Genomic DNA, 24,335 nt, shown 5'->3' with positions numbered 1-24,335 from the left:
ACAAACTCCTTTATTCTCATGTTATAACATCGTTAGCATTGCCAACCATTGCAGACCCCGCAGTGACATCAGTTACACCTGTCTTTCTGAAAGTAGGATTTAAAAGCAGATTTTTTAAGAAATTGGCAAGCTCTAATTTAACTTCAGGGTTTAAAGTTTCCAACCACAAACATATTTTAACAAGATCACTTTTTCTCCCTTACCAATACCATTTCTTTGTAAAACTGCAATACTTTAAACACCTATCAAAATATCTGATAATCAATTACTGTAACTTACAATTTATAAAGACCTAGGAGGGACAGAGTTATTTTCCATTAACGCAAATCCTTGCACCCAAAAGAAGTAACAGTAAAATTTTGTGTTCTTTTTCTTTCCTTTATTTTAATCCCTGTCTATAACTCCAGCAAAGATATCCAAGTGGGGGGAGAAATTCAACAACTTATCAGTTAAAGGCACATAATAACAGTCAACAAAAGATTCAATCTTCCCCACTAAGGTGGATTCCAAGTTTTACTTCACAAATACCAAATGAAGCCTTGGAAATCCACCTGATACATTCAGTGGCACCAAAGGCATAGAGAAAATCTGTCAGTGCAGAAAGACACAGCAATTTCTGCACTGAAATCTTTCCAGGAGAACAGTTACAATTCCAAATTGTACATGGCTAGATGTTAATTACTTATTCTGTCACCCAGCAGGTTATTTTGCTCCAAGACAGCGGTAAACTTTTTGTATTTTGAGGTCTCACACAGGCACTTGCTTCTCCCATGTGAGTCTTACTCATCAGCACAAGAGAAAATAAAACTACTGAGGTAAAAAAGAAAGCATACTCACATCCAAAATAAATGGGCTTACCTCAGAAAAAGATGAGGCCCCAAGTTTTCCTCAGGTGATTATGGAATGGGAAATGAGTAGGTAATGTCCTACCTCTCCCAGCCTGCATCAGAGCTTTTTCCCTAAAAGCAGTGTCAAAGTGATTTCAAAGTGATTTTGTTGATCAGTGCACTTTCAGATGGGAAAGCAAGGCAGGAGAAGGTTGTGAAATCCACAGCTCAGCCAGCAGGGATGAACTCCTACGTTTGTAATGCACCAGAGGGGGCTGAGCACTGCAATGTCAGCCCTGCAGGACAGGCAGTGAACACAGAACAGAGGAAGTCCAGGCAGGCAGAGGCAGACTGCACCACTTTAATGTGCTCCTCACAAAGAATGAGACGGGAAAAAGGGGGTTTAGGTACCAGGGAAACAATGTGTTCTTACCACTGACTCAGCTTTAAGACACTCCTTCATAGCAGGGATTGCTGTTAAAATGAACTGAGATGAATTAATGCTGTTCGCAGCTCCAGAAAACAACATCACAGCTGTATTATTTTTCTATGCTTTCGGTTTCATGTGTGTAATACAAAAAGATCAAGAGCTAACCCTGATAAAAACAGAAGTCACAAAATGATGGTAGGAGCCCAGCTGCCCTATTTAATAATTTTGAGTCTGCCTTGAAAATACTAATTGATATTCAATTCACCACCATGTTCATGTCAACAGTAGATTACCGGGCAGCATTTCCTAAATGAACACAAATTCCTGACAGTTTTGTCAGCCCTGTTTATTAACCTAAGCATATCTTCATTAGGGAAATTAGAAACAACTGAAATTCAGACAAACAGATTTATCTTTCCTTGCACTGGTAAATGACTTGTGTGTTGAAGCCAATTCTCTCAGTTTGGGACGAATGCTAAACTTAATATTCTTCACTTTGCTGTTAACCTTTTCTACTCTGCATTCTCACAAGCAGTTTCTTTTATGCCTTTTACTTTAATACTTGTATTGAGTGGTGATAAAATGAACAAAAAATGTAAGGTCACAACATTCATAAGGGAAAAAAATACCCCAACATACAAAAGCTTTTGGAAAATGATAACAATACCTATACATAACTGTCAGCTAAACTAATTATGAAGTTAGTAACTCCATGGCTATCGCTCCTATACTCCATACGTTTTGGGAATTCCTCTTCAAGGGGGGTAGAAACTTCCCACTGGAGTTCATGGGCATAATCAAACCCACCCTAGGCACCCATTCTTCCTTGTCCTGCTCTGATCCAAAGACACAGCTTCACTAACGGTAAAGAATGAAATGGCATTGCAAAGGTTTGCTGCCTTTTCCCAATCCATACCTGGGAAAGTTTGGTACAGAAATACCTTTCAACCTCATAATTTTTCACTTTTTAAGTGGAGTGAGAAATGCGGAGTGCTCCACAGCAGTCCCTTTAAAGAAAGAAGTTTTGAAGAGACCAGCTGATAACGTCACAAACAGGGACTGGGAGGACAGATGGTCACTGCTTACTCAAGTAGTCACTTAATAACCATAATGAAAAATTAGCAGTTTGGTGACTCCGAGGAACAGAACAGACAAATCTTAGGAGAGGGACAAAGGCTGAAGCAACTGAAGTTTGTGCTTGACTGGCAGCAGAGCCCCATGAAGAGCTGTTTGAGAATCTCTGGCTCAAAAACTAAGACAAGGGACCAGTCCAGGATTTTTGGCAGAGCCCTTGAGGGTGGTGTGTTCAGAGCTGCAGAGCTGCTCCAGACAGGCTGAGTGTAAGAACTGGGAGTCTGAAACTATGACACAGGCAAATCAAACATGGGAACAATAGTCAGGGAAGTTCCAAACATGAAACATGAAGGAGGGCTCTTCTGCAGTGCACAGACCCACCCACTGAAGCCAAAGACTCTTCACCATTCTCTCACCATCTTCCACTATTTCTGTAGCTCAGCCTAACTTTTCAACCCCAGGCAGTTAAATCAGAGTTTACCTACACCCAGTCCATGCTTCTACATGATAAAAAGCGGATCAGGGTCATCCCTATTTTGCAGGCAGAAAAGCTGCAAAGCAGAAAGCAAAGTGAACATGCAGCCCAGACATGGCACACCCTGACTGGCCTGCTTTTCCCAGCCAACAGGAAGGTTAGGCTTGTCTGTATGTATGACGTGGTGCAGAGGGTGGGAAAGCACGGCTGTTTTCAATCCCCATCTGTTGCACAGCTGTACTCTGAACTGCCACTCAGAATTCATCCACAGGACATACAAATGGGCCTCCAGAAGCGACAGGACATTTATTATTCTCCACTCCAGACCTACGGCAATGCCACACAAACAGGATGAAGTTAGTATTTCCTACTAAAATAAAAAGACATGCTCCCTGATCTCCCTGTTGACCCAGTGTCCTGGTTTGGGCTGGGATAGAGGTCACTTTCTTCTTGGCAGCAGGTGCAGCGCTGTGTTTTGGATTTGGTATGGGAATAACAAAGGTAACAGAGCAATGTTTGGGTTGTTGCTGGGTAATGCTCACCCCAAGTCCAGGACTTTTCAGTGTCTCATGCTCTGCCAGTGCACAAAAAGCTGGGAGGGAACACAGCCAGGACAAGTGATCCAAATTGGCCAAAGGGATATTCCACACCCCAGAACATCACGCTCAGTGTGATACCTGATGGGTGTTGGCTGTGAGGGGCTGATCAGGGCTCAGGAACGGGCTGGGCATTGAACAGTGAGAGATGAGCAAATGTGTTGTGCATCACTTGCTTCTCTTAGGTTTAGGCTCTCTTTTTACTTCCAACTAGTGCCGTTCTTCTTCTTCACCACCATTATTACTATTATTCTATTACATTTTACTTTTTCTTTCAATTATTAAACTGTTCTTTTCTCAACCAACAAGGTTTTTACTTCTTTTTTATTCTCCTCCCCATCCCACCTGGGAGGGCTGAGGGACTAAGTGAGTGGCTGCCTTGTACTTGCAATGTACCAACAATGTCACCTAAGAAAGCAAGCGACATACAAAGGATAGAGGAGGACTATTAAGGCTACATTTGGGGGTTTTTTCTGCTGGTTAGAGCTAATGTGGTTAGTAATGACTTTAGCTGTCAGCAGATAAGGAAAGTCATCAGTAGAGCCACAAGCAGCCACGACTTTCAACTGTGTCAAACGCTCTCAAGCAAATTAATCAGTTTTTCTCCTTTGCTTCTTGAAGTGTTATCTCGTTTGTTTGATAAGTTATCTGCCTGAGAAGTGAAATATTTAACACATTTGGTCTTACTACTGTAGTCTGAAAGTGACCATGATGTACAGAAGAGGAGTTTAGCAGAAGTCAAATAAAAAAAAACCTTCCAGGATGGACCATAGAGGCAACTCGGAAAAATGAGGTTAACATTTGGCAGTATTACACGTTTTCTTTTATTTTAATGCAGAACCTCAAAAATATACCAAAATAAATGCAACTTCCTAGAAAGCAGAGCTGTTACACTTGTGACAAATATTCCCAGCGATAGCTCCTAGGTTCATATTCATGATGTTAAAATGTTTCTTATCCCCTTTGATTAAATATCCACACAGCCAGTCAGTTTAATGTTTTTGAGCTTTGTAATTCTCTGTTTCACTTCGTCAGACTGTCACTTCTTCCACTAGCTCTTCATTTATAATTTACGGTGTCAAGCACCAAGTTTTCACAGCGTGAACGTTTTACAGGTGCTAGGTCAGGCTGCCAAGCTGAAGTACATACTAATAATCAGTGGCTCTGAAAAATCTTGGTCTCTACATTCTGTACAGTGGAACATCAACATGAAGGCTCAACTGTTTTTATCAACTAATCAGGTTTGCAATACTTTTAACATTATAAACAAATAAACATACAGCATCTTGTCACTTACTTGACAGGAAATAAGTTTGACTATCTAACCAAATATCAAATTACTTTAAAGTATTAGACAGCATGGAGTACCCGCCTCTACTATGCAGAGACTTTGAGCTTTGAATGATACACTTTTAATGAACATTCATGGAGATTTAAATTCCAAAGATAACTGAAGAGCATTAAATACATCTGAGAATGCCATCATTCATGTAGTAAACTGTTGAGCAACTGGGCTTGTATTCCATAGCATAGTTACCCTCCTTTTTCCTTTTGTACTACGAAACAATCTAATGGGATAAAATAATTTTTCTGATTTCACATCAAGAAGTGAAAGTAAAAAGACTGTTTTTCCGTTTTTTCGAGGGGTTTTTTTCAGATTTTCTGTAGTGCAAGAGGTGATTTAGCCAGGTACAGCACTGCATCAGCAGCCAAGTGCTGGGAAGGCAGCAGCTCTCTGGGAGTTGGCTCAAAGCAGCGCTTCAAAGGGCTACTTGAGACTTAAGTGCCTGTTACACAACCCAGTGATGCAAGAGCCGTGTCACTGAGCATGGCTGCAGCACTGCCCAGGGACTCTGCAGGCAACGCCAAATATAGACCGTATAACAATACACACACACTGCCAGTGAAGAAGACAGGAACCTTTATATCTGAATGATTACCACGGAGGAACTGCTTGAATTAGAAAGAGTTTTATCACATTATTCTTTAAAACTTTTTTTTCCCCCTCTTTTGCCACTCTGCCCAAAATGTCTGAGCACAGTAAACATGAGAAAGGCACAAACAGCACAACAACTGTGGAGATGAGTTACTCTATTAAGAGAAAAATAGGCAATAATTTTTAAAAAATATTATTTTCTCCTATCCGAAGACTACAACATAATGAAAATGCTCAGTTTATCTGGGAAAGCTATCCAGCACACCACAGAATTATAGAATTATAAAACAGTTCAGGTTAGAGAGATCCTCTACAGATTATTTGGTCCAGCTGCATCAACAGGGACATCATCCACTATCCCAGACTGCTACAAACCATCCAACCTGGACACTTCCAAGACAGGGCAGCAACAACTCTTCTGGGCAATCTCACAGTAAAGAATCTCTTCTTTACACCCAATCTCAATCCACCCTCTTTCAATTTAAACCAGAGAGGAAGAGAGATGTTATGCTGAAAAGCCAAAAGAATTCACAACAGAAGGCAGAACTGGAGTTGAAGGAAAACATAGGTTGGAGAATGCTGCACAGTCAGGCGAGGTACTGAGCAGTGGTAACATATTTAGAGGCTGTACAGGAAGACAATGAACACTGACTGTTAAAAAGAAACATTATTATTTTTTGCATCTCAGGAATGAGGCAGGAGTAGGAAAATGGATGCAGCTAACTGGTTTTGCACAGAATTGCTTCCATTAAAACAACTTGTCACCACAAGTGTAGCTGGAATACAAAATGTATCATCAGTAACTGATGAGTGTGAAATTCTAAATCGCTGTAAGCAACTGATCTGTGTAAAAATCTAAATCACTGTCTTTTAAAGTGCAGCAATTTAGCAGACACACTAAAAGTAAGACAACTGAAGTTGTCTTCACTTCTCATTTCAGACTGCATGGCAGAAGGCTGTCTGCAAGAAGCAAGGTTTCTTTTTCATTAATGACAGAGTTATTCTGGAGTAAGCAACATCCTTGAGAGAGTTAGAATACATTTAATTGAGACTCTTGGAACTATGAATAGTTTCAGGCCAAGCATTTTTTTACCTCATGTGTGGGTTTGGGGTTTTTTTTGCCTACAGAAAGAATTATTGAGGATTATAAGGAGTCAGATGGAGAAAATCAGAGTGAAAAGGAAATGTTTTATGGTTAAAATTAAGTGTACGATTACATCCCTAGTAAAAAGAGGAACTATAAGGGGAGATAGCATTTAAAATTGAATACAAATTTATCACACCAAGTTCATAAATCCAGACTGATCCAAAGCCTCCTTTTCTATGAGAGCTAGCGACCACCACACCTGAGCAACTGGAAATAACTTAATGCTCTCACTTTCCCACCTGCTCAAAACCATTCTCAGACTGTGAATAGAATATTTTGTCATGGCAGGTTTCTCTACACTCTCCACAATGCAATCAATTATTGTTTAGTGCTGTTTCCCACCACCAATAATGAATGCCTTGATCAGAATCTCAGAGTGCTTTTCTGATTGCCCACAGCCCCTTCATTTCCAGCGCTTGCTCTCAATCAGATCAAGTGATTTAAATCTCATACTTAATTTAAAACTGATGAACGGAGAATTTAAGATGTTTCATTCGTGTAAATACCAAATTTATAACAATGAATATTATCTTTTATATTGCTACACAGCTTAATTTATTTCATCTAAGAGCAATAAAACAGAGTAAGTGCTGAGCGATCCTAATAGCCAAGCAGAATCAAATTATGGAAGAAAAAGCTGACATCTGAATTATAATGCATTAAGGCAAAATTACAGCTGAATTTGAGGATAATTTCATTCAATTTGACTTCAAGAAAGCAGCGCTTCTTTCAGCATTAATTCAGAATTATACAAACCAAAAAAAGTGGTTTGAATCTATAAAAATCATTTATGTTTTATTTTAAGATACAGTTAAATTACTGATTGTGTGACACCACCATATTGGTGGTGAACATTTTAGCTTATCACCTACATTTCATTGTATAAATGTCAGAAATAAGTCTGGGTTAGAAAACTGAAACAAGTTGTGAAAGTTTTTAGCTGCTTTAAATACAGAGCTAAAGATGTGAGCAAGTTCATAAAAGGCATGGTTTTGAGACATTTAACTGTGCACTTTGTGGTGCAATTCCTCAAAAATAAGTCATGAGACTGATCTTATTTATGATTTCAGTGATGTCCCTGCCCAGGATAGGCTTGGTCTAATGGAATTTTTTCATGGAAAAGTTTTGAGACATTGTTAACTCAACTAAAGACTGAAACACATGGGCGAGGCCATGGCAAGAGAAAGAACAATTCTTTCCTGGGATATAAGGAAGGAAGGACATTAAATATAAAAGATCAGACAATCCAAAGGGAGCCAAGCAGAATTTCTTTTATGAAATGGGAGTCTAGCAGCAGCCAGAGAAGATAAGAAACCTCCTGACAAGCCAACCAAGGACCAATCCAACAACATGGGAATGAAGGAGACAAAAATGACAGAAACTGTCCAATATTCAGAATGATAAAAAAACTACTATTGCACAAAGTACCAGTAAAATCCCATCAGCAAAGTTGTATGTGGTTCTGGCCACCTTTTTTTTTTTTTTTTCAAGAAAGAGTGAATTAAACAGGATAAAGAATGAGCAAAAGCAGCTGTAACGGTCACAGAGATGAGAAATCTCTTGAGTGAAAGATGAAAACCACACACCAAAACCCAAAAGAAATGTGATGTCTCCTAAAATAGGGAGCTGGACAAAAAATGAGAATGGAAAGATGTTCTTAAGTTTTGAGACTAAGCCAGCACAAGGATAAATGAATAAGCACCACTCACCAATAAATGCAGCCCATAAATAAATGTATTGGAATTTCACAGCACTGAAGTTCAGAACAACCTTCCAACAGGAGCAATGAGGAAACACGGCTTAACTAGATTGAAGATGAAAATTAATAACTTTATACAGCATCACTGGAGGCTGTGGGAAAAAAGCTCTTTCCCAATGTTGTGTTACAGAGCCCCCTCAATGTAGTGTAAATAATCTTGGCAGGTACGGCTATAATGCAAATACAATTCTTTCTCTCAAGAACAACTAAAAAACGCTCTCAATGCCTGTAATGTTACAGCAACAGATTTCTCCTCACATCCATGGAAATGAAGCCACTTCCTGAATGACAAACTGACCCCTCCCACTGTTAATTTCATTTCCTGTCTTGGAAGCCAAGGGTCACCTCTCCCTCCAACCCGTTTGCTTTTGGTTCACAGAAAAAAGAACTTAAATAATAACGGAACCCTCTTCACAGAATTTCAATACAGATCTCTCCAAACTACTGCATTTATCTTCAACATAAGTGTCCAAAGGGCATAATCCACATTATGGACTAATAGCCTGTAAAACTGCATTTTATGAACTGTAGCAGTTTTCAGCAATAAAAATAGAATCAATGGACTCAAGTTGTAACATTTCTTTTCTACCCTACACTGGAATTAATTTAATTTTTATATTTTTGAAACTGTGTACATTTTAAAAGCACTAGAACCTGTTTGGAGTCTACAAATCTCTATGCTTACAGCTATATATGACATATTGATACATAAACTTTTTTTTACCACCAGACTAGACTCAAAATTTTGTAAATTACGATATTCATGTAATAAGGTGAGGAAAATGAGATTATTTTTCATATTCTCATCTTTCTTCCTATTTTCTTCCTCCCCCCCTTATCAGAAATGTACTGTTCCATCTTACTATCTGAATAAAGGATAGCTCACTGCTATTTTAGCTTTAGTCATAAAAATTCATTACTTTATTGTAATGAAAATCGTACTGACGTGCCTCACAACTGCATAAATGTTCTGCTCAAAGAACACTATCTCCATGAAGCTCACCAGAAAGAATTTTCCTTTATTCATACAGCATTTCATAGCAAGACTTAATTTCTTTCCATAGTTTTCTCTTAGTTTAAACCAGATGAAAAAAATTTGAACATATGTCCCATGCAATAAAAGGCTCAAAACTCAAAAATTCAAAGTTTGGTGGTTTGTTTTTTTTTTTTGGGGGGGGGGATGTTTTGGTTTTTGGTTTTGTTTGTTTGTTTGTTTGTTTTTGGGTGGTTTTTTTTTTGGTCCATGTTGAATAACTGTGAAGGCAACCTGAGCTACTGCCTGGCAGGTCAAATAATCAGGTAATTTGGATGATGCATTCACTGAATTTGGTGCAATCACATCCCATCTGGAGATAAAAACACCAGATATCAGAAAAAGAATCGCTTGGGTCAGGGAGAGACTCAAGAACACAAAATTCCAGGTAAAGGTAAAATATATTAGTGCAAAAAGACTGAGCAGTTCTTCAATTCCTCTTTCCACAGACTGAACATCTGCTCACCAACTTTCTCCTTTCCTACAGGCACTATAGAAAAGACAACCCTTAACTAAGTTTAGGTAGGGCATTATTTTACATAAACATAAACCAAACTTTGAATTACAGGGTACCCTTGATTTTATTTACACAGCTGAGTGCAGTTCCAGATGATTCACTTCAGCCATCCTTGTTTGCAAAAGGACATACAGAAAATTATCTTTGTGCAGGGAAAGTATTTGGCTATTGGGGGACTTTTTCATTCATTCATTTATTCCTGCTTCTGGAATTTCAGGTGGATTATTGGAACCAATTCAACAGGGTAAGTCCCTTCCAAAAATGAAATTATTTGATTTTACCAAGACTGACTTATGTAGTTACTAACCACACTGAGGGGTGGTAAGGAAAGCTGTAGAGAACACTAATGTAAATTATCTGCCAGCAGAGTACATTGAAAATTCCTGTTCTGAGGTATCAGTACAAATGAAGAAGATATTTAGGCCAAACACCCTCACATGGTTTTAAGAATGACTTTATCAAAAGGTCACATTTCACATTTCCTCAAATAACATGGAAATAATGCTGACAGCTCAGGAGAGAGAACAAAAACCAGACCAGGATCTCTGTCAATGTAACCACACCATGATTCAGTGATTTTATCAAAACTCAGAAGCTGTAGGGGTATTGTGGACTCATCTAAACATTTAAACAATTCAGAATTTCATAGGAAAAGAATTAAACAATTTCTGTTCCACATAACACAAACTAGGTTATAAACCATCCAGCCCTCTAGGCTGAAGCCTGAACAATCAGATGAGCTGTATGGTAATTTATCCATTAACCTTTACAGTGTGTGTCCCATGATCCACCTGAACCACAAATGGAGGGACAAATGTAAATCAAGAAGAACGCTGTCTGTTGTCACTGCATTTAACATAATCTATGTACAGTTCTAAATGTCAACATCTAATCAAGCCTAATCTATTATTGATCTTTTTTTTTTTCAAAATATTCATCAACGACACAAACTTCCATCAGCTTTTATTTCTCCAGGCACATCTCTCAAGTATAAAATGCATCTGTCAGACTAGAGCTATTGAAAATAATCTCCTAATTTGCTTTAACGTAATGGAAACTTACTAAAGCTAAGGCCTCAGGGCATTACTTAAAATCCAAACTCCTTGTTATAAAATTTGTAAGGAAAACTATTAGTGATAAAGTGAATAGGATGAGCATTACTGGAACTTTTAATGTACTTAGTGATGCTGAAGGGATGCCATGAGAAAGGAACAGAGCAGGAAACTCTCTACAAGTGTCACCTCCATTGGCCTCCTCTACAGTTTTGACTCTTGTCAATTAACTCTTTGAACTTCCAACAGAGTTTTTTGCCTTCTAAATATGGAGTTTAAACATGAAGCATGCAAGTTTCAAAGTTCCTTTGTTGCTTAATGTAAACTACCGGTAAGGTGCAGGTTTTCATTATCATCTAATGCTGACACCCTGAAAGATGGCAGCTCTCTTGCTTCAAGTAATTCAGGTGATTTAGTAGAGGATTGCACTGTCAGTCTAAATAAAGCACCCTATGTGAATGATATGTGAAGAGGGAGAGAAAAAAATGAAGTTTTCAAAACAGAATTTGCAGGAGGAAAGTTTGTATTACCTACATTTTTACACTAATAGGATTAGCAACTCTCACAGCCGAAAGTCAGGAGAAGCCAGAGCTGAAGCAGTCCCTGTGGCCCAGAGTCTCCATCAAAGAGAGCTGGTTCCCATGACAGTGGGAGTCAAACAGCACCCTGGGCCAGCTGGCCAAGATTCCTGCTGGGAGGTTCAGACCTTGCCCTCAGGAAGGCTTTTAAGAGACCAGGTTCACAAAACAGCAGAAAGGTTTCAGGTCTTTAATTTCTGTGGTACAAACCTACTTCATCTGCAGTCAGCGTTTTGAGAAACTGGGTTTTGATATATCATGGAGGTTTAAAAAATGAAGACACTGTTCCTAGCCGAGAACAACTTAGTTATGGACAGGAAGAAAAAGAACAATGAGTTTCACTAAAGACTACACCGAAGGCCAAGGTGCTGTATCTACCTCTCCCATCTACGTCTGAGCACATCAAAAACTAATTCCTTGGAATTTGCACTGGCTGTCACACACTGGTCACCTAAACTAAAAGCTTTGGCCTGTAACTCTTCTCCTCAGATCAGTGCCATACAGACAAAAAGACTTACTCAAAAGAATACTGTGAAAATTGTAGTTTTGAAGAGATCCAACACTGAAAAAAGAACTCTGCCTGCAGCCTAAAATTTGCACAGAGCCTTGGATTAAACAACAGTGACAAAAAATGCTGGATTCCTTCCAATCACCAGCATTCATCTTTCTACACTAGACAAGATGCCCTTTAGATAGTTCAGTAGAAAAACTGGAGTATAGAGTATCATTGTATCATCTGCATCAAGAAGAACCACTAAAATGACATGGAATACCATCTGATTTCCTGGCTGCCTTTTGTAATCCCAGATTTCTTCAGATGGAGCTTTTATATGACACCTGTCTCCAGCGGACCATTTTTCCTCTGGGTAGTGCACCCAATTCCTCCTTTTTCTTTGAGAACAACCATCTCACAAAGGCGAATTCTCACCCTTACCTTGAGATGTGCACTGATATTTCCTAAAGAAGAGAATTTGCTCAACTCTTTCTGAAATTCTGTGTCTGGAAATCTGTAACCTAATGACTTTTCTACCACATACCAAAACCACAGGGTAGAGTTATCTCAATAGCAGCTGAGTTTGGGCTCCCCTCACATCTGACAGAGGCTGAGATAGAGTTTGGATGGGAAGCTCTTGTGTGCCACAGCTCTCATCATGTTTTTCCATTCCTCAGTGCTAACAGTATTCCTATTTACCTAAATTAAATGGCCCTCTAAAAGATCAAGTCCACTAAACTAAATTATTAAATCTAAAATAACCCTCTAAGTGGGTGTTTCTACTGTATCATTGTGGCGTGGAAGTGTTTAGCAACTTCTGCAACACAAACAAAAGCAATCTACCAGAGACAAAGGTTTTACATTTCCCTTGTTTCCTTTTCAAAGGTCTTCAGCAGCCACACACAACGGAGAGTAAAGTACTGTGCAATTTTATATGCTCCCACTTTGTTTAGCAGAAAGTGCTGAATTCAAACCACATTTTGAAATATGAATCCTTCATGCAAATGCTTTCCATGCAATCAATTTCCAGCCACAAATACTGGAAGCACTACAGATGAAAATGGCTAGGTCCCCTTTGATTTTCTTTTTAATATGTCCAAAATATACTTGAACAATTCTAAATTTTAGCAAAATTTTTTTCCTATAAAATTTTATTTTAAACCAGCAAGTGAAACCCACTGAGAAGATCAGCCTGGGGACATTGAGAAAGATAATCACTTTTACCCAGATTAAAATTTTAGTGCATTATCTTATGGAATCCTTTCTAGTTTGTTATTTTATTCCTTTATTTTACGCAAGAAGCAACCAGCAGCTAGAGAATACAAATTACAGCAGCAAGTGCACTCTAACCAAGGGTCCCCAGCCAAAACAAATCACTCATTACATGCATCAATGATACTGTTTGCTGTATGTGACTTTTCCCCTTTTGTTCTAGGTGCAGAAGCCATTAAGTGGATTGAGGCAGTGGAGCTCCCAGCAAATTCACCTTTTAACTGTGTTCTCATTGTGTGTGTGTGTGCACCTCCACAGGGGCTTGTTACACATGGTGCCTGCTGCCCGCCTTCCCTCCTGCACTGAAGTGACACGGCACCGCTTCAATCCACACCCTGTGCAATGTCAAAAACATGCTGGCATGAAGGAAAGCTGTGCTATCGGTGCAGTTAACAAACCCAGATATTAAAATGTTCCCCCTGGATTGCTGTGTTTATGTCACTGCTTCTCACCTAAGTATGGCTCGTGCTGTCCCACTTTCCCTCATTAATGGGACACTGCTCCTTCCTCTTGGAGAATCTGGCAGCAAACACCAGGCACCTTCAAAGAGCGTCTGGGACCCAGACAACTTAGAGCAAACAAAACCATCACCCAGGAGGAAAAAAAAAAAAGCTGTCAGCTTCTTAGAAATCTACCTAAACACAAAGCAGAAATTTCTACTTAGAGACAAAATACGTTTTAAATCCTCAGACTGTTCTACAGAAAGGAAATTCTATTTTCAATCTGATCTCCTCATGAAATAAGTGGCTTTGAATCTTAAAGACCTGACCCTACTTGACAGTCAAAAGAAGTGTCAATATTATCACAGCATTTTTTTTAACCTAATCTTAATTTAAAGATCAAAATACCCCTAACTTTCTTTAAAAACACAGAATAAGTATCGACGCTTTAAGAATGGAAACAGACCCATAAAAGAAAGTCATAGCAGCTGCTGGCTTGAAGGTGGAGGAGTACTGTGACCTACTGTAAAGCAATTGTTTAAAGAGCAGAAAACTGTTTGTATAGTATCTTAAATCAGACAGGGAGAAATACCCATGCATTGTTTGGGCAGAGGTTTTTTATAATCTATAAAATTATCTACAGCCTCATTAAAACACCTTCATTTATTAAAATTAACGAATCTCTAATTATTAATTATCAAGGTATTCAACACTTTTGGGGTTTTTTTTACAGTATGACAGAATTCAGTCCAAACATAGATATCAATCAATAAGTGAGAGAAATGCTGACTTCAAGAAGTATTATGTTGTATGGGTGAGAAAAAATCAGCAGACCTACTGACTAGGAAAATCTTTGGGGGGTTTTGTTTTGGGTTTTGTTGAGAGAATTTTGGAGTTTGTTTTGGTTTGGCTTTCTGGTTTTTTAATACAATGGATTAGCCAGCTTCCAAAATAAAACATGCAGTTTATTTAAAGCCAAGGTTGGTCTCTAAGCTTTGCTCTGTGCCACATTAAAAATAGTACTGAGGTCACAAATGGCTGCTGGATTAACTGAAGTGATTTCTCCTTAATGATTATTTTGAACAGACTGGTTCTTAGATGTGGGAATGATCAATAGCTGACATGCACAAAAGGTGTTGCAATATTGGTAATGAAAGCATCCTTGGAACTAAAATAAGGACAGCTGGGATAAGTGTTAGGAAGACTGAGGGGATTATGAGAAACAAGCAAGCTAAAGATAATTTCGCTGTTTAATTTTAACCATCTTTGTATGGTCCAGAACGAAATCCTCCAAAAAAAAAAAATCATGTTTTTATCATGTGAGGGACATCTTTTCAGCAGTAATTCTCAGTTCTATCACCTTATCATAAAGACTGACAGGCCATTTACAAGTTAAAAACCAGCTTCTGAAGGTGTATTGTTCACAACAGACAGTTTTTTGTTGACCTTTCCGGCATTGTAACATGGCTTCTGGAGGTCAGGATACATTACGGATAAATAATTTATCCACAGTTGTCTATTTCCATCCATTTTATCATTCTCTCTGTCAGAGTTCAGCATGTTAAGGGACATATCAAACACAAGGCCAGCCTCATCTTTGTGTCAATGTCACGTTGGGGAAATCCAAGGATCCTAATGAAACATTCCAGCTAACACACACACAGCTGGAATAGCAATACATCCTAACCCAGCTATGCTATATTGGGATCTAAGAACAATAAAATGCTTCCCATATTGTACACACGCATAATTTTCTCAATGTCCCTAATCAGTTAAATGGGATTTTTAAACATTAGACTTTCCATTAAAAAAACTGCCAACAAAATGGATATTAACTTACTTTGTATCTTACTGACAAACAACTTGATGAACTTTTCGACTTCTCTAAAATTCTCAAGTGAAAATTTTAACATCAGATACCCTAAACAAACCCTCAAGCAGAGTTAAGGTCTGAAAGTATCTATCTGGAAAGGCAGAGGAGATTTTAATAAGAAAAACTCAATTTCCTACATGCTTTTTCGTCATAAACTTTTTGACCTCCCAGAGGGAATGATATCTGACCAGAGAGTTAAATTGGTAAACTCCAGGAAACACTTCAGTTCCTCTGTGGTGTTTTCACTCCTGGAAATTACATATAAACTACTAAAACTACTGTACTGATTTGGTTTGAAACTGTATCTGCTTAAGCTATGCATTTCTTAATATTTAGTATTTCTATACCAATCATTCTCATTTGTAAAAACAAAAAAATTAACAGAATATCCAGACAGCCCTCAGTACTGCCAAATACAACACCAGGAATGTTTCCTGAACCATTTCAGGAAATCTGTTCATTTCATGGCATCCAAATCGAGGCTTTTGGATAACAAGTCATTTCATGCATATCTACAACTGCAGAGGTTCCCAAGTCTTCATTAGCACAAAAGTCCGTATGGATGCGGGATTTTACACACGGGTAAAAACATTGTTGAAAGTTTCTTAAGAACTTGAAAATGTGAAAAACATAAAATATGATTTTGCTCATGATTCTATCAATATGCTGAAAAGGGAATGGCACACATTCACTGCAATCGTTTTGTTTATTTAACTTTCTCATGTTTCTGTAATGATGTAAATGCTTATTAAAGTAAGAGCTGGGCAACTGAACAGCAGAATTCAGCAGGACTAGCACAGCACAGGCAGCAGCACAGCCTTTCTACAGTACTTTATGTCCTCAAAGAGATAGCCTCCAGCATTAAAACATCAGATTCATTCAGAGAAAAGTTTAGACTCTCCACACTTAGTCCTTGGTCTCCTTATTGCTACAGAAAAAAAAAGAAAAAAAAAAGATTTGAGTTCTGTATTCAGAAAGAGTGCCTATGTGTGGTGGATTGCACTTCTGGAAAAATAAATATGTGAATGAAAACGAGCCAACTTCTCTGAACTGATGAATACCTCAAGGTCATAAGTAATCTACCTGATGTTTTACTACCAGAATCAAAAAGCTTTATTATCTACTTCGAGCCACCCAATTTACATCAAGTGTAATCACTGTGAAAATAACGGCTGTATGAATTTCAGAACTGACATCTGACATTATTTCTTACTTCACCTTTTTTTTAATTTTTTTTTGTAAAAAGAGAAAAACCAATGCAGGTGCCTTTCACAGGTATGAATAAAAAGACCAACCTTGCATAACGTGACAAGAAGTAATGATACCTGGAAACTGAATAAGCAACAGCTTTTTTACACTTCACTGATAGACACGACTCATTATAAACTCTGCAGGTTCTACAGTTGGCTTCAGGAATTAAATGTCTGGTGATACATAATGGCAGATACAACCTGAAAGGAGCCAGGGTGCAGAAACTCTTGACATGTATGTAGAAACAAATATGGTTTCTGGTTTTTATATACATAGAAACATTCACGTGTGCACGCTTGGCACAGGAAACTGCTGAGCCACTACCTGGTGTGACCTTTATCTTGAAAGCTCCCACAAGTTTTGCACCAGGAGCTGCATAGGTCAGATGCCATTATCTGTAATTTCAGGTCTGACAGCAATTGGCCAACTCTTGGTGTTCTGGCAAGCAAAGAACAAAGGCACACCACAGCATGCTGAAACCCTGCACAGCAGCCTGCTCATACTGGATGTCAGGGACAAGCACTGAAAATCTGAATGAACATGCAAGAACTCCACCTCCACCATTAATTGAGCCCTCTGTTCCAAGCAGTTCTGCCACACACTGCAGTGCTTACTCCTCCCATGCAATTCCAAAACCCTACAGGGGTTTTGTGAGCAGTAAAAATTAGCCCTTGTCATGGTCATAATGTGTTTTTGAACTGACCACTCCATGAAGATGAATGAGTGAGTTCACTTCCGTGCCAATAGTATTGTTTGTGCCTGCCTTGCTACAGATTCTCTAAGACACCACACATTGATTTACTGGGTGAAGAATGACAACCTAAGAGCCTTAGAGCTATATAAAAAAATATATGTATTTCTTTCTGTTTGACAAGACCAAAAAGGATTAATCCCAACATGGTTTTAAAAACAATTTATAAGACCGGAGTATAATATTTTTCTGAAAATCCCTCTTTAATAACAGGACACAAACCATTAAGAATGAAGTGGAAGGGCTGTCTGTTTATCAAGTCGGATAAATAAACCTATTCCTTTTCCATCCTTTTCACCCAAACAATCAAGAGACAACACAAGACATTCCTTTGCAATTTACTATTAATGCTGGTATGTTTCTAAACACAAACTAGAAGGTGAAATATACCAGATAGCAAAGTCAATATATCATTGTAACAGTTATTAGTGAAAGCCCAACAGCAATTACTGGAAGATGTTTTCAAGATGTGCATGCTGAAAATATCACTTCAGGAAAATTTAAAGGAGTTATGTTTCCTCACAAGATTTTAAAAAAATTCTTTGCAGCTGGGATTCCAAGTCTTAGTAACCGGCATTTTAACCTTCCACATTTAAGTGTTTACACAATGGGCAAGTTTTTTATTGTAGTAATTTCCTTTCCTTCAATTCCTGGATTTAGAGAAAGTTAGCATTAAAAGCAGGCTCCTTGCTAGCATTTTATTAACAAGGTGGGGGGGATGTGTATGAAAGCACCTGTATTAATTCAGTCCATTTTCAGTTCACTTGGGTTTTGTTGTGTTATATTTATTATTTGATTTCTATGGTGATATGGCAGCACCAAAAGCAAGAGGCTACTCGTTTTACTGAAGCAACGTGCAGAAAAAGAAGTCACTCAGAAGTTAGGAAATTCACCAGTACTCCCTGCAGCCAACACCACAATACCTGGACTCTTTAGGAAAAGTTATATCAACATCAAGGAACCACTCCATCCCTGACACACTTTTTGGCAACTGTCTTCCCCATCCTCTAAAAACACTATTAAAACACTTTTAAATCACTATTTAAACACCACTAATTTAATCCCAGAATATCAAATACTAGTTTAGCAACCTAAACTAAGTTGCATTAATTGATAAAAAACCCTTTGCCTTTGATGCTATTATGGTGCCTCAGCTGTTCTACAACACCAAGAATATATTGTTTTTAAAATCACATTCATGTGTGGTGTTAGGCCTTGTAGTAAGGCAGCAGACATCAGCATGCACTCATGCCTGTGACATCAAAGGAAAACTGGGTTGTGCCACTGTGATGGTCTGATGTCTTCCAAGATGTAAGAAATGGCAAAAATCAGCCTTGGTGTGATTCTAGGCTCTACAATCACAGACTGGAATTATTCATCACATTTAGCTTGGGAGAGGTAAAGGAATCACACTAACTTGGAATGTCCTTGCCGTAACTCGTCCTGATGGCACAGGGGCTTTGTGGCCAGTTCCTCCCTGTTTTCTAGAGATCTGATTCTCTGATTTTACTGTTACTGAGGTTGATGCAAAGAGCACTGGAAACAGACTGCAGAACAAAACTGTGGAACTACAGGAACTACATACTTGATAGTACTCCACCACTAAACCCAGTTTGTTTATTTTCATTGTTACTTTCCACCGCTGTCAATTTCAATGCTCCTTTCAACGTTACCGGTAAAGCAATTTCTGTCAGCAGCAACGTTTAGAGCCACCCTTCAGTTCCTGTATTTCCAATCACATCACACTAAAACCTCGAAAAAGCCAAATTGTACAAAAATAATGTTAAAGGTACAGAAGCCTCCCATACTGTGGGAATAGATGCACCCTCTGCAACTTAAATAAGACAGATGCACATAAAACAAGCAGTTCAGGAAATTCTCTATCCAGATGTTTGGTAACATGTTACATGATGTTTCATAATCAGGTCGGGGCTCTTTTTTTTCAGTTCTTTCTAACAAAATCTTGTATCCTCTGGGCGTGCTAGGCATTTTTATTCCTATAACCAGAATGATTTCCTTCTTAATCCAGAGGTCATTTTCTAAGACGCACACCTTACAACCCGAAGAATCAAAATACCGTCTTCGGTGCGACCTGATGAGCATGCACCTGGTTACAAAGATTTTAAATGGGATTTTTTCAGATAATCAGCCCGGAGGATGCAGAAATGGGGTGTTAAGGGCAGTCAGGCACCTTTGAACACTGCATCCCCCAGCAGCATTTCCCCCTAAGGCGCGATGAGCTCTCTCAAACCCATTCTATAGGATCTGCGTTCGGCAGGACCGAAGCAAAACTCAACCCCACCTTTCAAATAAAACCATGCTTCACCTCGCCGGGGGGCAACTTTCGCTTCCCCGCTCTCACTCCCATACCCCGGCGGCTGAGGATGCCCGCGGCGACAGCGGACAGCTCCCGGCAGCCGCGGAGTTATTATCCCCGGCGGGGGACGGCAGCGGAGCTCCTCTAGCCGCAAACACCCAACTTTCGGGGGCGGCAGGAACGGGGTGACCGCCGGGAGGCGCCCGGCCCCGCATCCCCGTGATCCCGCATCCCCGCGATCCCGCATCCCCGTGGCCGGGAGAGGCCAGGCTGGCGGCCGCAGGTGCGGTCCCCTCCCTCCACGCCCTCACCCGCCGGAAAGTTGCGGGGAGCCCGCAGCGCAGCGCACCCGCGGCCGCCCTCACTCACCGTGGTTGCTGGCGACGTGCCCGGCGGCGGCGGGGCTCGCTGTCAGCAGGGGGAGGAAGAGGCCGACTCTCCAGAGCAATGCCCTCACCTCACTACACCCCATGGCTGGTGCCCGCCGAGCGCCCCGCGACCTCGGCCCGCCGAGGCTGCCCGCGCTCCCTCAGGCCGGCGGGGACCGGCCTGCACTGCCGGCCGGGGCGGGCGCATCCACCGCCGGGGTCCCGGGGCAGGGCGGCAGCGCGGGGGGCGAGGGCGGGCGCGGGCGCCGGGAGCCCCGCTGCCGTCCTCCCGCGAGGGGCGGCGGCGCCGGCAACGGGGACGGAGAGCTCCGGCAACTTCCAGGCGGCGGCGGCGGCGGCCGGAGGGGGGGTCGCGCCCCGCTCCCTCCGCCGGCTCGGGCCGGTGGCACCTTCAGCCCCGCAGGAGCGCCCCTGGCAGCCTCAGCAGCCTCCTGCGCGGCGGCAGCAGCCTCCTCCCGCGGCCGTGCCGCACGGTGCCCCGCATCCCCGGCCGGAGGCAGCGCCGAGGGGCTTCGGGTTCCCCAGGTGGAGCACGACGAGGGCGAGAAGGGCCGGCGACTCCTCCTCACGCTCCCCGATGCATCAAGGAAACTTGCAGGGCGGCATCCCCGACCCTCCGCCGCCGTGCCCGGCTCTGCCGCTCGCCCCTCTCAGTCAGTCTCTGTCTCTCCCCCTCTGCCGCGGAGCAATCAGAAACCAGGCGGCTCTGGTGTGATGCTCGCTGCTCCCTCCTGATTTGCGTGCCGCGCTGCCGGCTGCAGTTTTTTGGTGCCGCCGCTCCCCTGCCGCCCGCGGAGCGCTCGCTCGCCCCCTCCTCCGGCGCGGCCGCGGGGCCGCCCCGCTGCGCGCAGCCCGGCGGGTGCCGGGTCCGCCGGGAGCCAGCGCGGCCCCGCGCCGGGGGCGCTCCGGCACTCGCGCCCCGCCAGCCAGCGGGCGGCCCGGCGCGCCCGGGGGCAGCGGGGGAGGGAGGGAGGGAGAGAGGGAGGGATGGAAGGAGCGCGTCGGGAGCGGCGGCCCCTCCTCAGCCGCCCGAGGGGAGCGCGGGGCGCGGTGCGGTGCGGTGCGTGAGGCGGGCGCGGGAAGCGCCCCCTCGCCTCGGCGCTGCCGGCAGCTTCGGGCCGAGTGCGGCGGGCTGGGCGCTAGAGGGGGTTAGCGGACCAGGCACGGGCAGAGCGCAGCCCGGCTCGGCAAGGGCCGCGGCCGCCGCTGCCAGGGGTGCGGGCTTCACCCGCGGGTGCCGGCGGCTCCCGGGACAGGGGCCCGCCCGCGGCGGCACTGCGCTGCCGCTGCTCCCTGGAGTTACGCCCAGGGGATGGAAAGGACAAGCGAGCGTGAGCCGGCCGCGTCCGGGCATCCCTGGAACCCCGGAACATTTACGCTTTTTTTTTTTTTTTTTTTTAAATTAATTTCTCCGCCAGCTACCAGCAGCTTGTGCAGGGCTGGGGATGCCCCCTCGGTTATGTGTGTGCTCATCTGATGTGGTCTGATCTGCTCACATCCCCCCCGCCCAGGTGTGCCGGCACCTGGGATGGGCACCCTGAGGAAGTGCCTCGCTCCCGCCACACTCCACATCCCTATGTCTTCTTTTCTCCTTATTATTCTGTCGAACATTTAAGTTTCTGGATTTCTACAAAGGCAGGGAAAAAAAAAAAAAAAAAAAAAAACAAACACAAAAATCCAACCCCAACCCCAAAGGAAGATACTGATATCCGTATTTCTAAATGTGTATCAAACCAGGTGTCTAAATCCACAAGTAAGAGAAAAAAAAAAAAGAAAAGCTAATTCCCAATGCTTCCCAGTGTTCAAAAATCCCATTGAAGTGAGTGGGTAATGCAGCTGCAAGAGTCTGCACCAGAGAATACCGAAGTTCCTGCTGAGGTGCCTAAATGGATGTTCAGAGAAGCTTTGTATGAAAGCACTTAGCTTTGTAATGCAAGAATAAAGAATGTTTTAAAAATTATTAATTTAAAGATTCTTTTCAGAGGAGTTGTTCAATGAGCAAAGCCAACACAGAAATACGTATTTGTGGGTATTTGGAAGGATCTTTAAAGAGTGCAGCGAGCCTACAACATTGCAACATTTCCTATATTTAGCTGTGTTAACAACGTCCTATAAGGAAAATTTTATTCAAAAAGAAGGTCAACAAGAAAAGCTTGAGAAGATATTTCAAAATACTGAAAAAGTGATTAGTATTTTGCCTTAGGTTCAAGGGCAGGTAAAAGGAGAAAGTTAATTTTTTAGAATTCGGATGTTTGGGTGTTTAGGTGACCTTTAGAGATCCCTTCCAACACAAACTATTCTGATTCCATGAGTCTCAATACTGTTCTGGTTTACAATTAACACAGCCAAAAGCAAAGCAGCACTACCAACCACGGTTTGCTTTTTGGGTAAGGGGTGAGAATTCAGGCTTTAATTCTTTTGGAGTTCCTGGTTGAGTAGTAAGATGTTTCCCAGCCAGACTGCCATAAAACATCAGTGCAGGACATCCTGTGTAAAGGGCCCCAGGTGAAGATGAGTCATTTGAAGGAGTCTAAACCTTTTTGCACATTAATGGGAAAGGCCAATTAATTAGCACAGCAGAAGTGACCTGAGATTTCTTCCTCACTTCTGCTGTTGCATGGTGCAGATTTGGAGTCTTGCATCAGGCTTTGGTCAGCCAATCTCAGCAGCTTGTGTATTTATATGCTTATATCTGTGTGTTTATATGCTTTAATATGCTTATATTATGTGCAGACAGTTGTGAGCACTTGTGCATCCTCATGTATGCCTGTGTGCACCTCAGGCAGGCGATTCCTTCTTCAAGGGGCTTGGAAGGTCCTGGCTTCCCATTTCCATTCCTTTTACAAGTCATGTCAGACTACAGCTGAATACAAAAAGGAGGCAGGGAGAGATGTGACAAGAGCACAGACAAAATGAGTGTGTTTCCTCTCACATCTTTGCCTCCTGCCAGCCTTGAACTCCACAAATCACAGGAAACTGTTGAGGAGCCAAACAGCTAAAAAGGATGGGTGGCATTCCATCCACAGTGTCCCTGCACCAGCTTTTAATTTGAATTTAAACAGAATTTCCAGGGAAACAACTTTGTAAGAGCTGTGCTCAGTCATCTACACACAGATTAATTTTTTATAACTTTGTGTATTATTCTGAATTCCGAATAAAATCTTAACCGTTGTGCTTTTTCAGATGTATGCAAATGTTCTAAATGCAACAAAAGGGTGGCAAAAATATTAACTATAAAAACCCTAGAGTCCTATTTTTACATTCCCCCCCCTGAAACTTATGCCACTTTGTATAATAAAATGTGAGTTATTAAACAGGATAATTGCACCAGGTAGAGATAAAGAAGAGGAGTCACAGTTTGAATACTTTCATCCTCAGATTTCTAGAGAGTGTGTTTTTGTAGAAGCAAGGAATTCTGTATATTTCCATACTTAAAACAAGCTGGAAAGTGACCTGCCCTGTGAGCAGAAAAACATCTGTTCTATTTTTATTTTTTTCTTAAATAAAGGGATAATCTTTCCGTGATAATAAACAAATACAAACAGGAAATATAGGATATAAATTTCACATAATAGGTTGTCCTTTTTTTCCTTGTGTAGTTAACTATACATGATTTATCTTTAGTGCTGTGAATTATAATAAAACTCTGACTTTCCCTAAAAAAACCCCCAAAAGTTAATTTTTTTATTTACATTTCTCATCATATAATGTTGTATTGTGTATTAGTCTTTTGAACCATCACTCTTTGCTGTCTGTGTTTTAATGTGATCAAAGCAAAAATTTTAATTAGGACACTGACCAGGAACAGATTTACAATAAACTTTAAACACCTTTTCCATGCAGCACTCCTCAGGATTTGCTGATGTTAAAAACGCTGTGATGCTTGGACCAAGACACCTGCATTAAGATTTTTTAAAGAGTAGCACTCACACTTGCTGACTTTAAGTACAACCTGTATACTAAGGAAAACACAATGTATTATTGATCTCTTGGAGTCTGAGGCAAGAGCTTTTTTAGTGAATAGAGCACACTGCTGATTTGGCAGTGTAACCAGAAATGAACCTTCCAATAGTATCTCTCTTACTCAGAGTTGTAAATTACACTTTCCCACAACATTGAAAGTGA

At 41.3% G+C, this 24,335-nt stretch overlaps 1 protein-coding gene across 1 annotated transcript in view; it reads right to left on the bottom strand.

Annotated features, from left to right (window-relative positions):
* EPHA6 (EPH receptor A6) overlaps positions 1 to 20,293 on the bottom strand; it is a 355,785-nt gene extending 335,492 nt beyond the window's left edge. Inside the window, exon 1 of the mRNA XM_066207884.1 lies at positions 20,191 to 20,293. Coding sequence (XP_066063981.1) covers positions 20,191 to 20,293 — 103 coding nt within the window. The remainder of the gene's footprint in view (positions 1 to 20,190) is intronic.
* Positions 20,294 to 24,335: the final 4,042 nt, after the last annotated feature.

This window comes from Chamaea fasciata, unplaced genomic scaffold (assembly GCF_029207755.1).
Source record: "Chamaea fasciata isolate MVZ Bird 193981 ecotype frontalis unplaced genomic scaffold, bChaFas1.0.hap1 SCAF_2, whole genome shotgun sequence".
Taxonomy (NCBI): Eukaryota; Metazoa; Chordata; class Aves; order Passeriformes; family Sylviidae; genus Chamaea; species Chamaea fasciata.
This window is presented reverse-complemented; position numbering and strand designations above follow the sequence as displayed.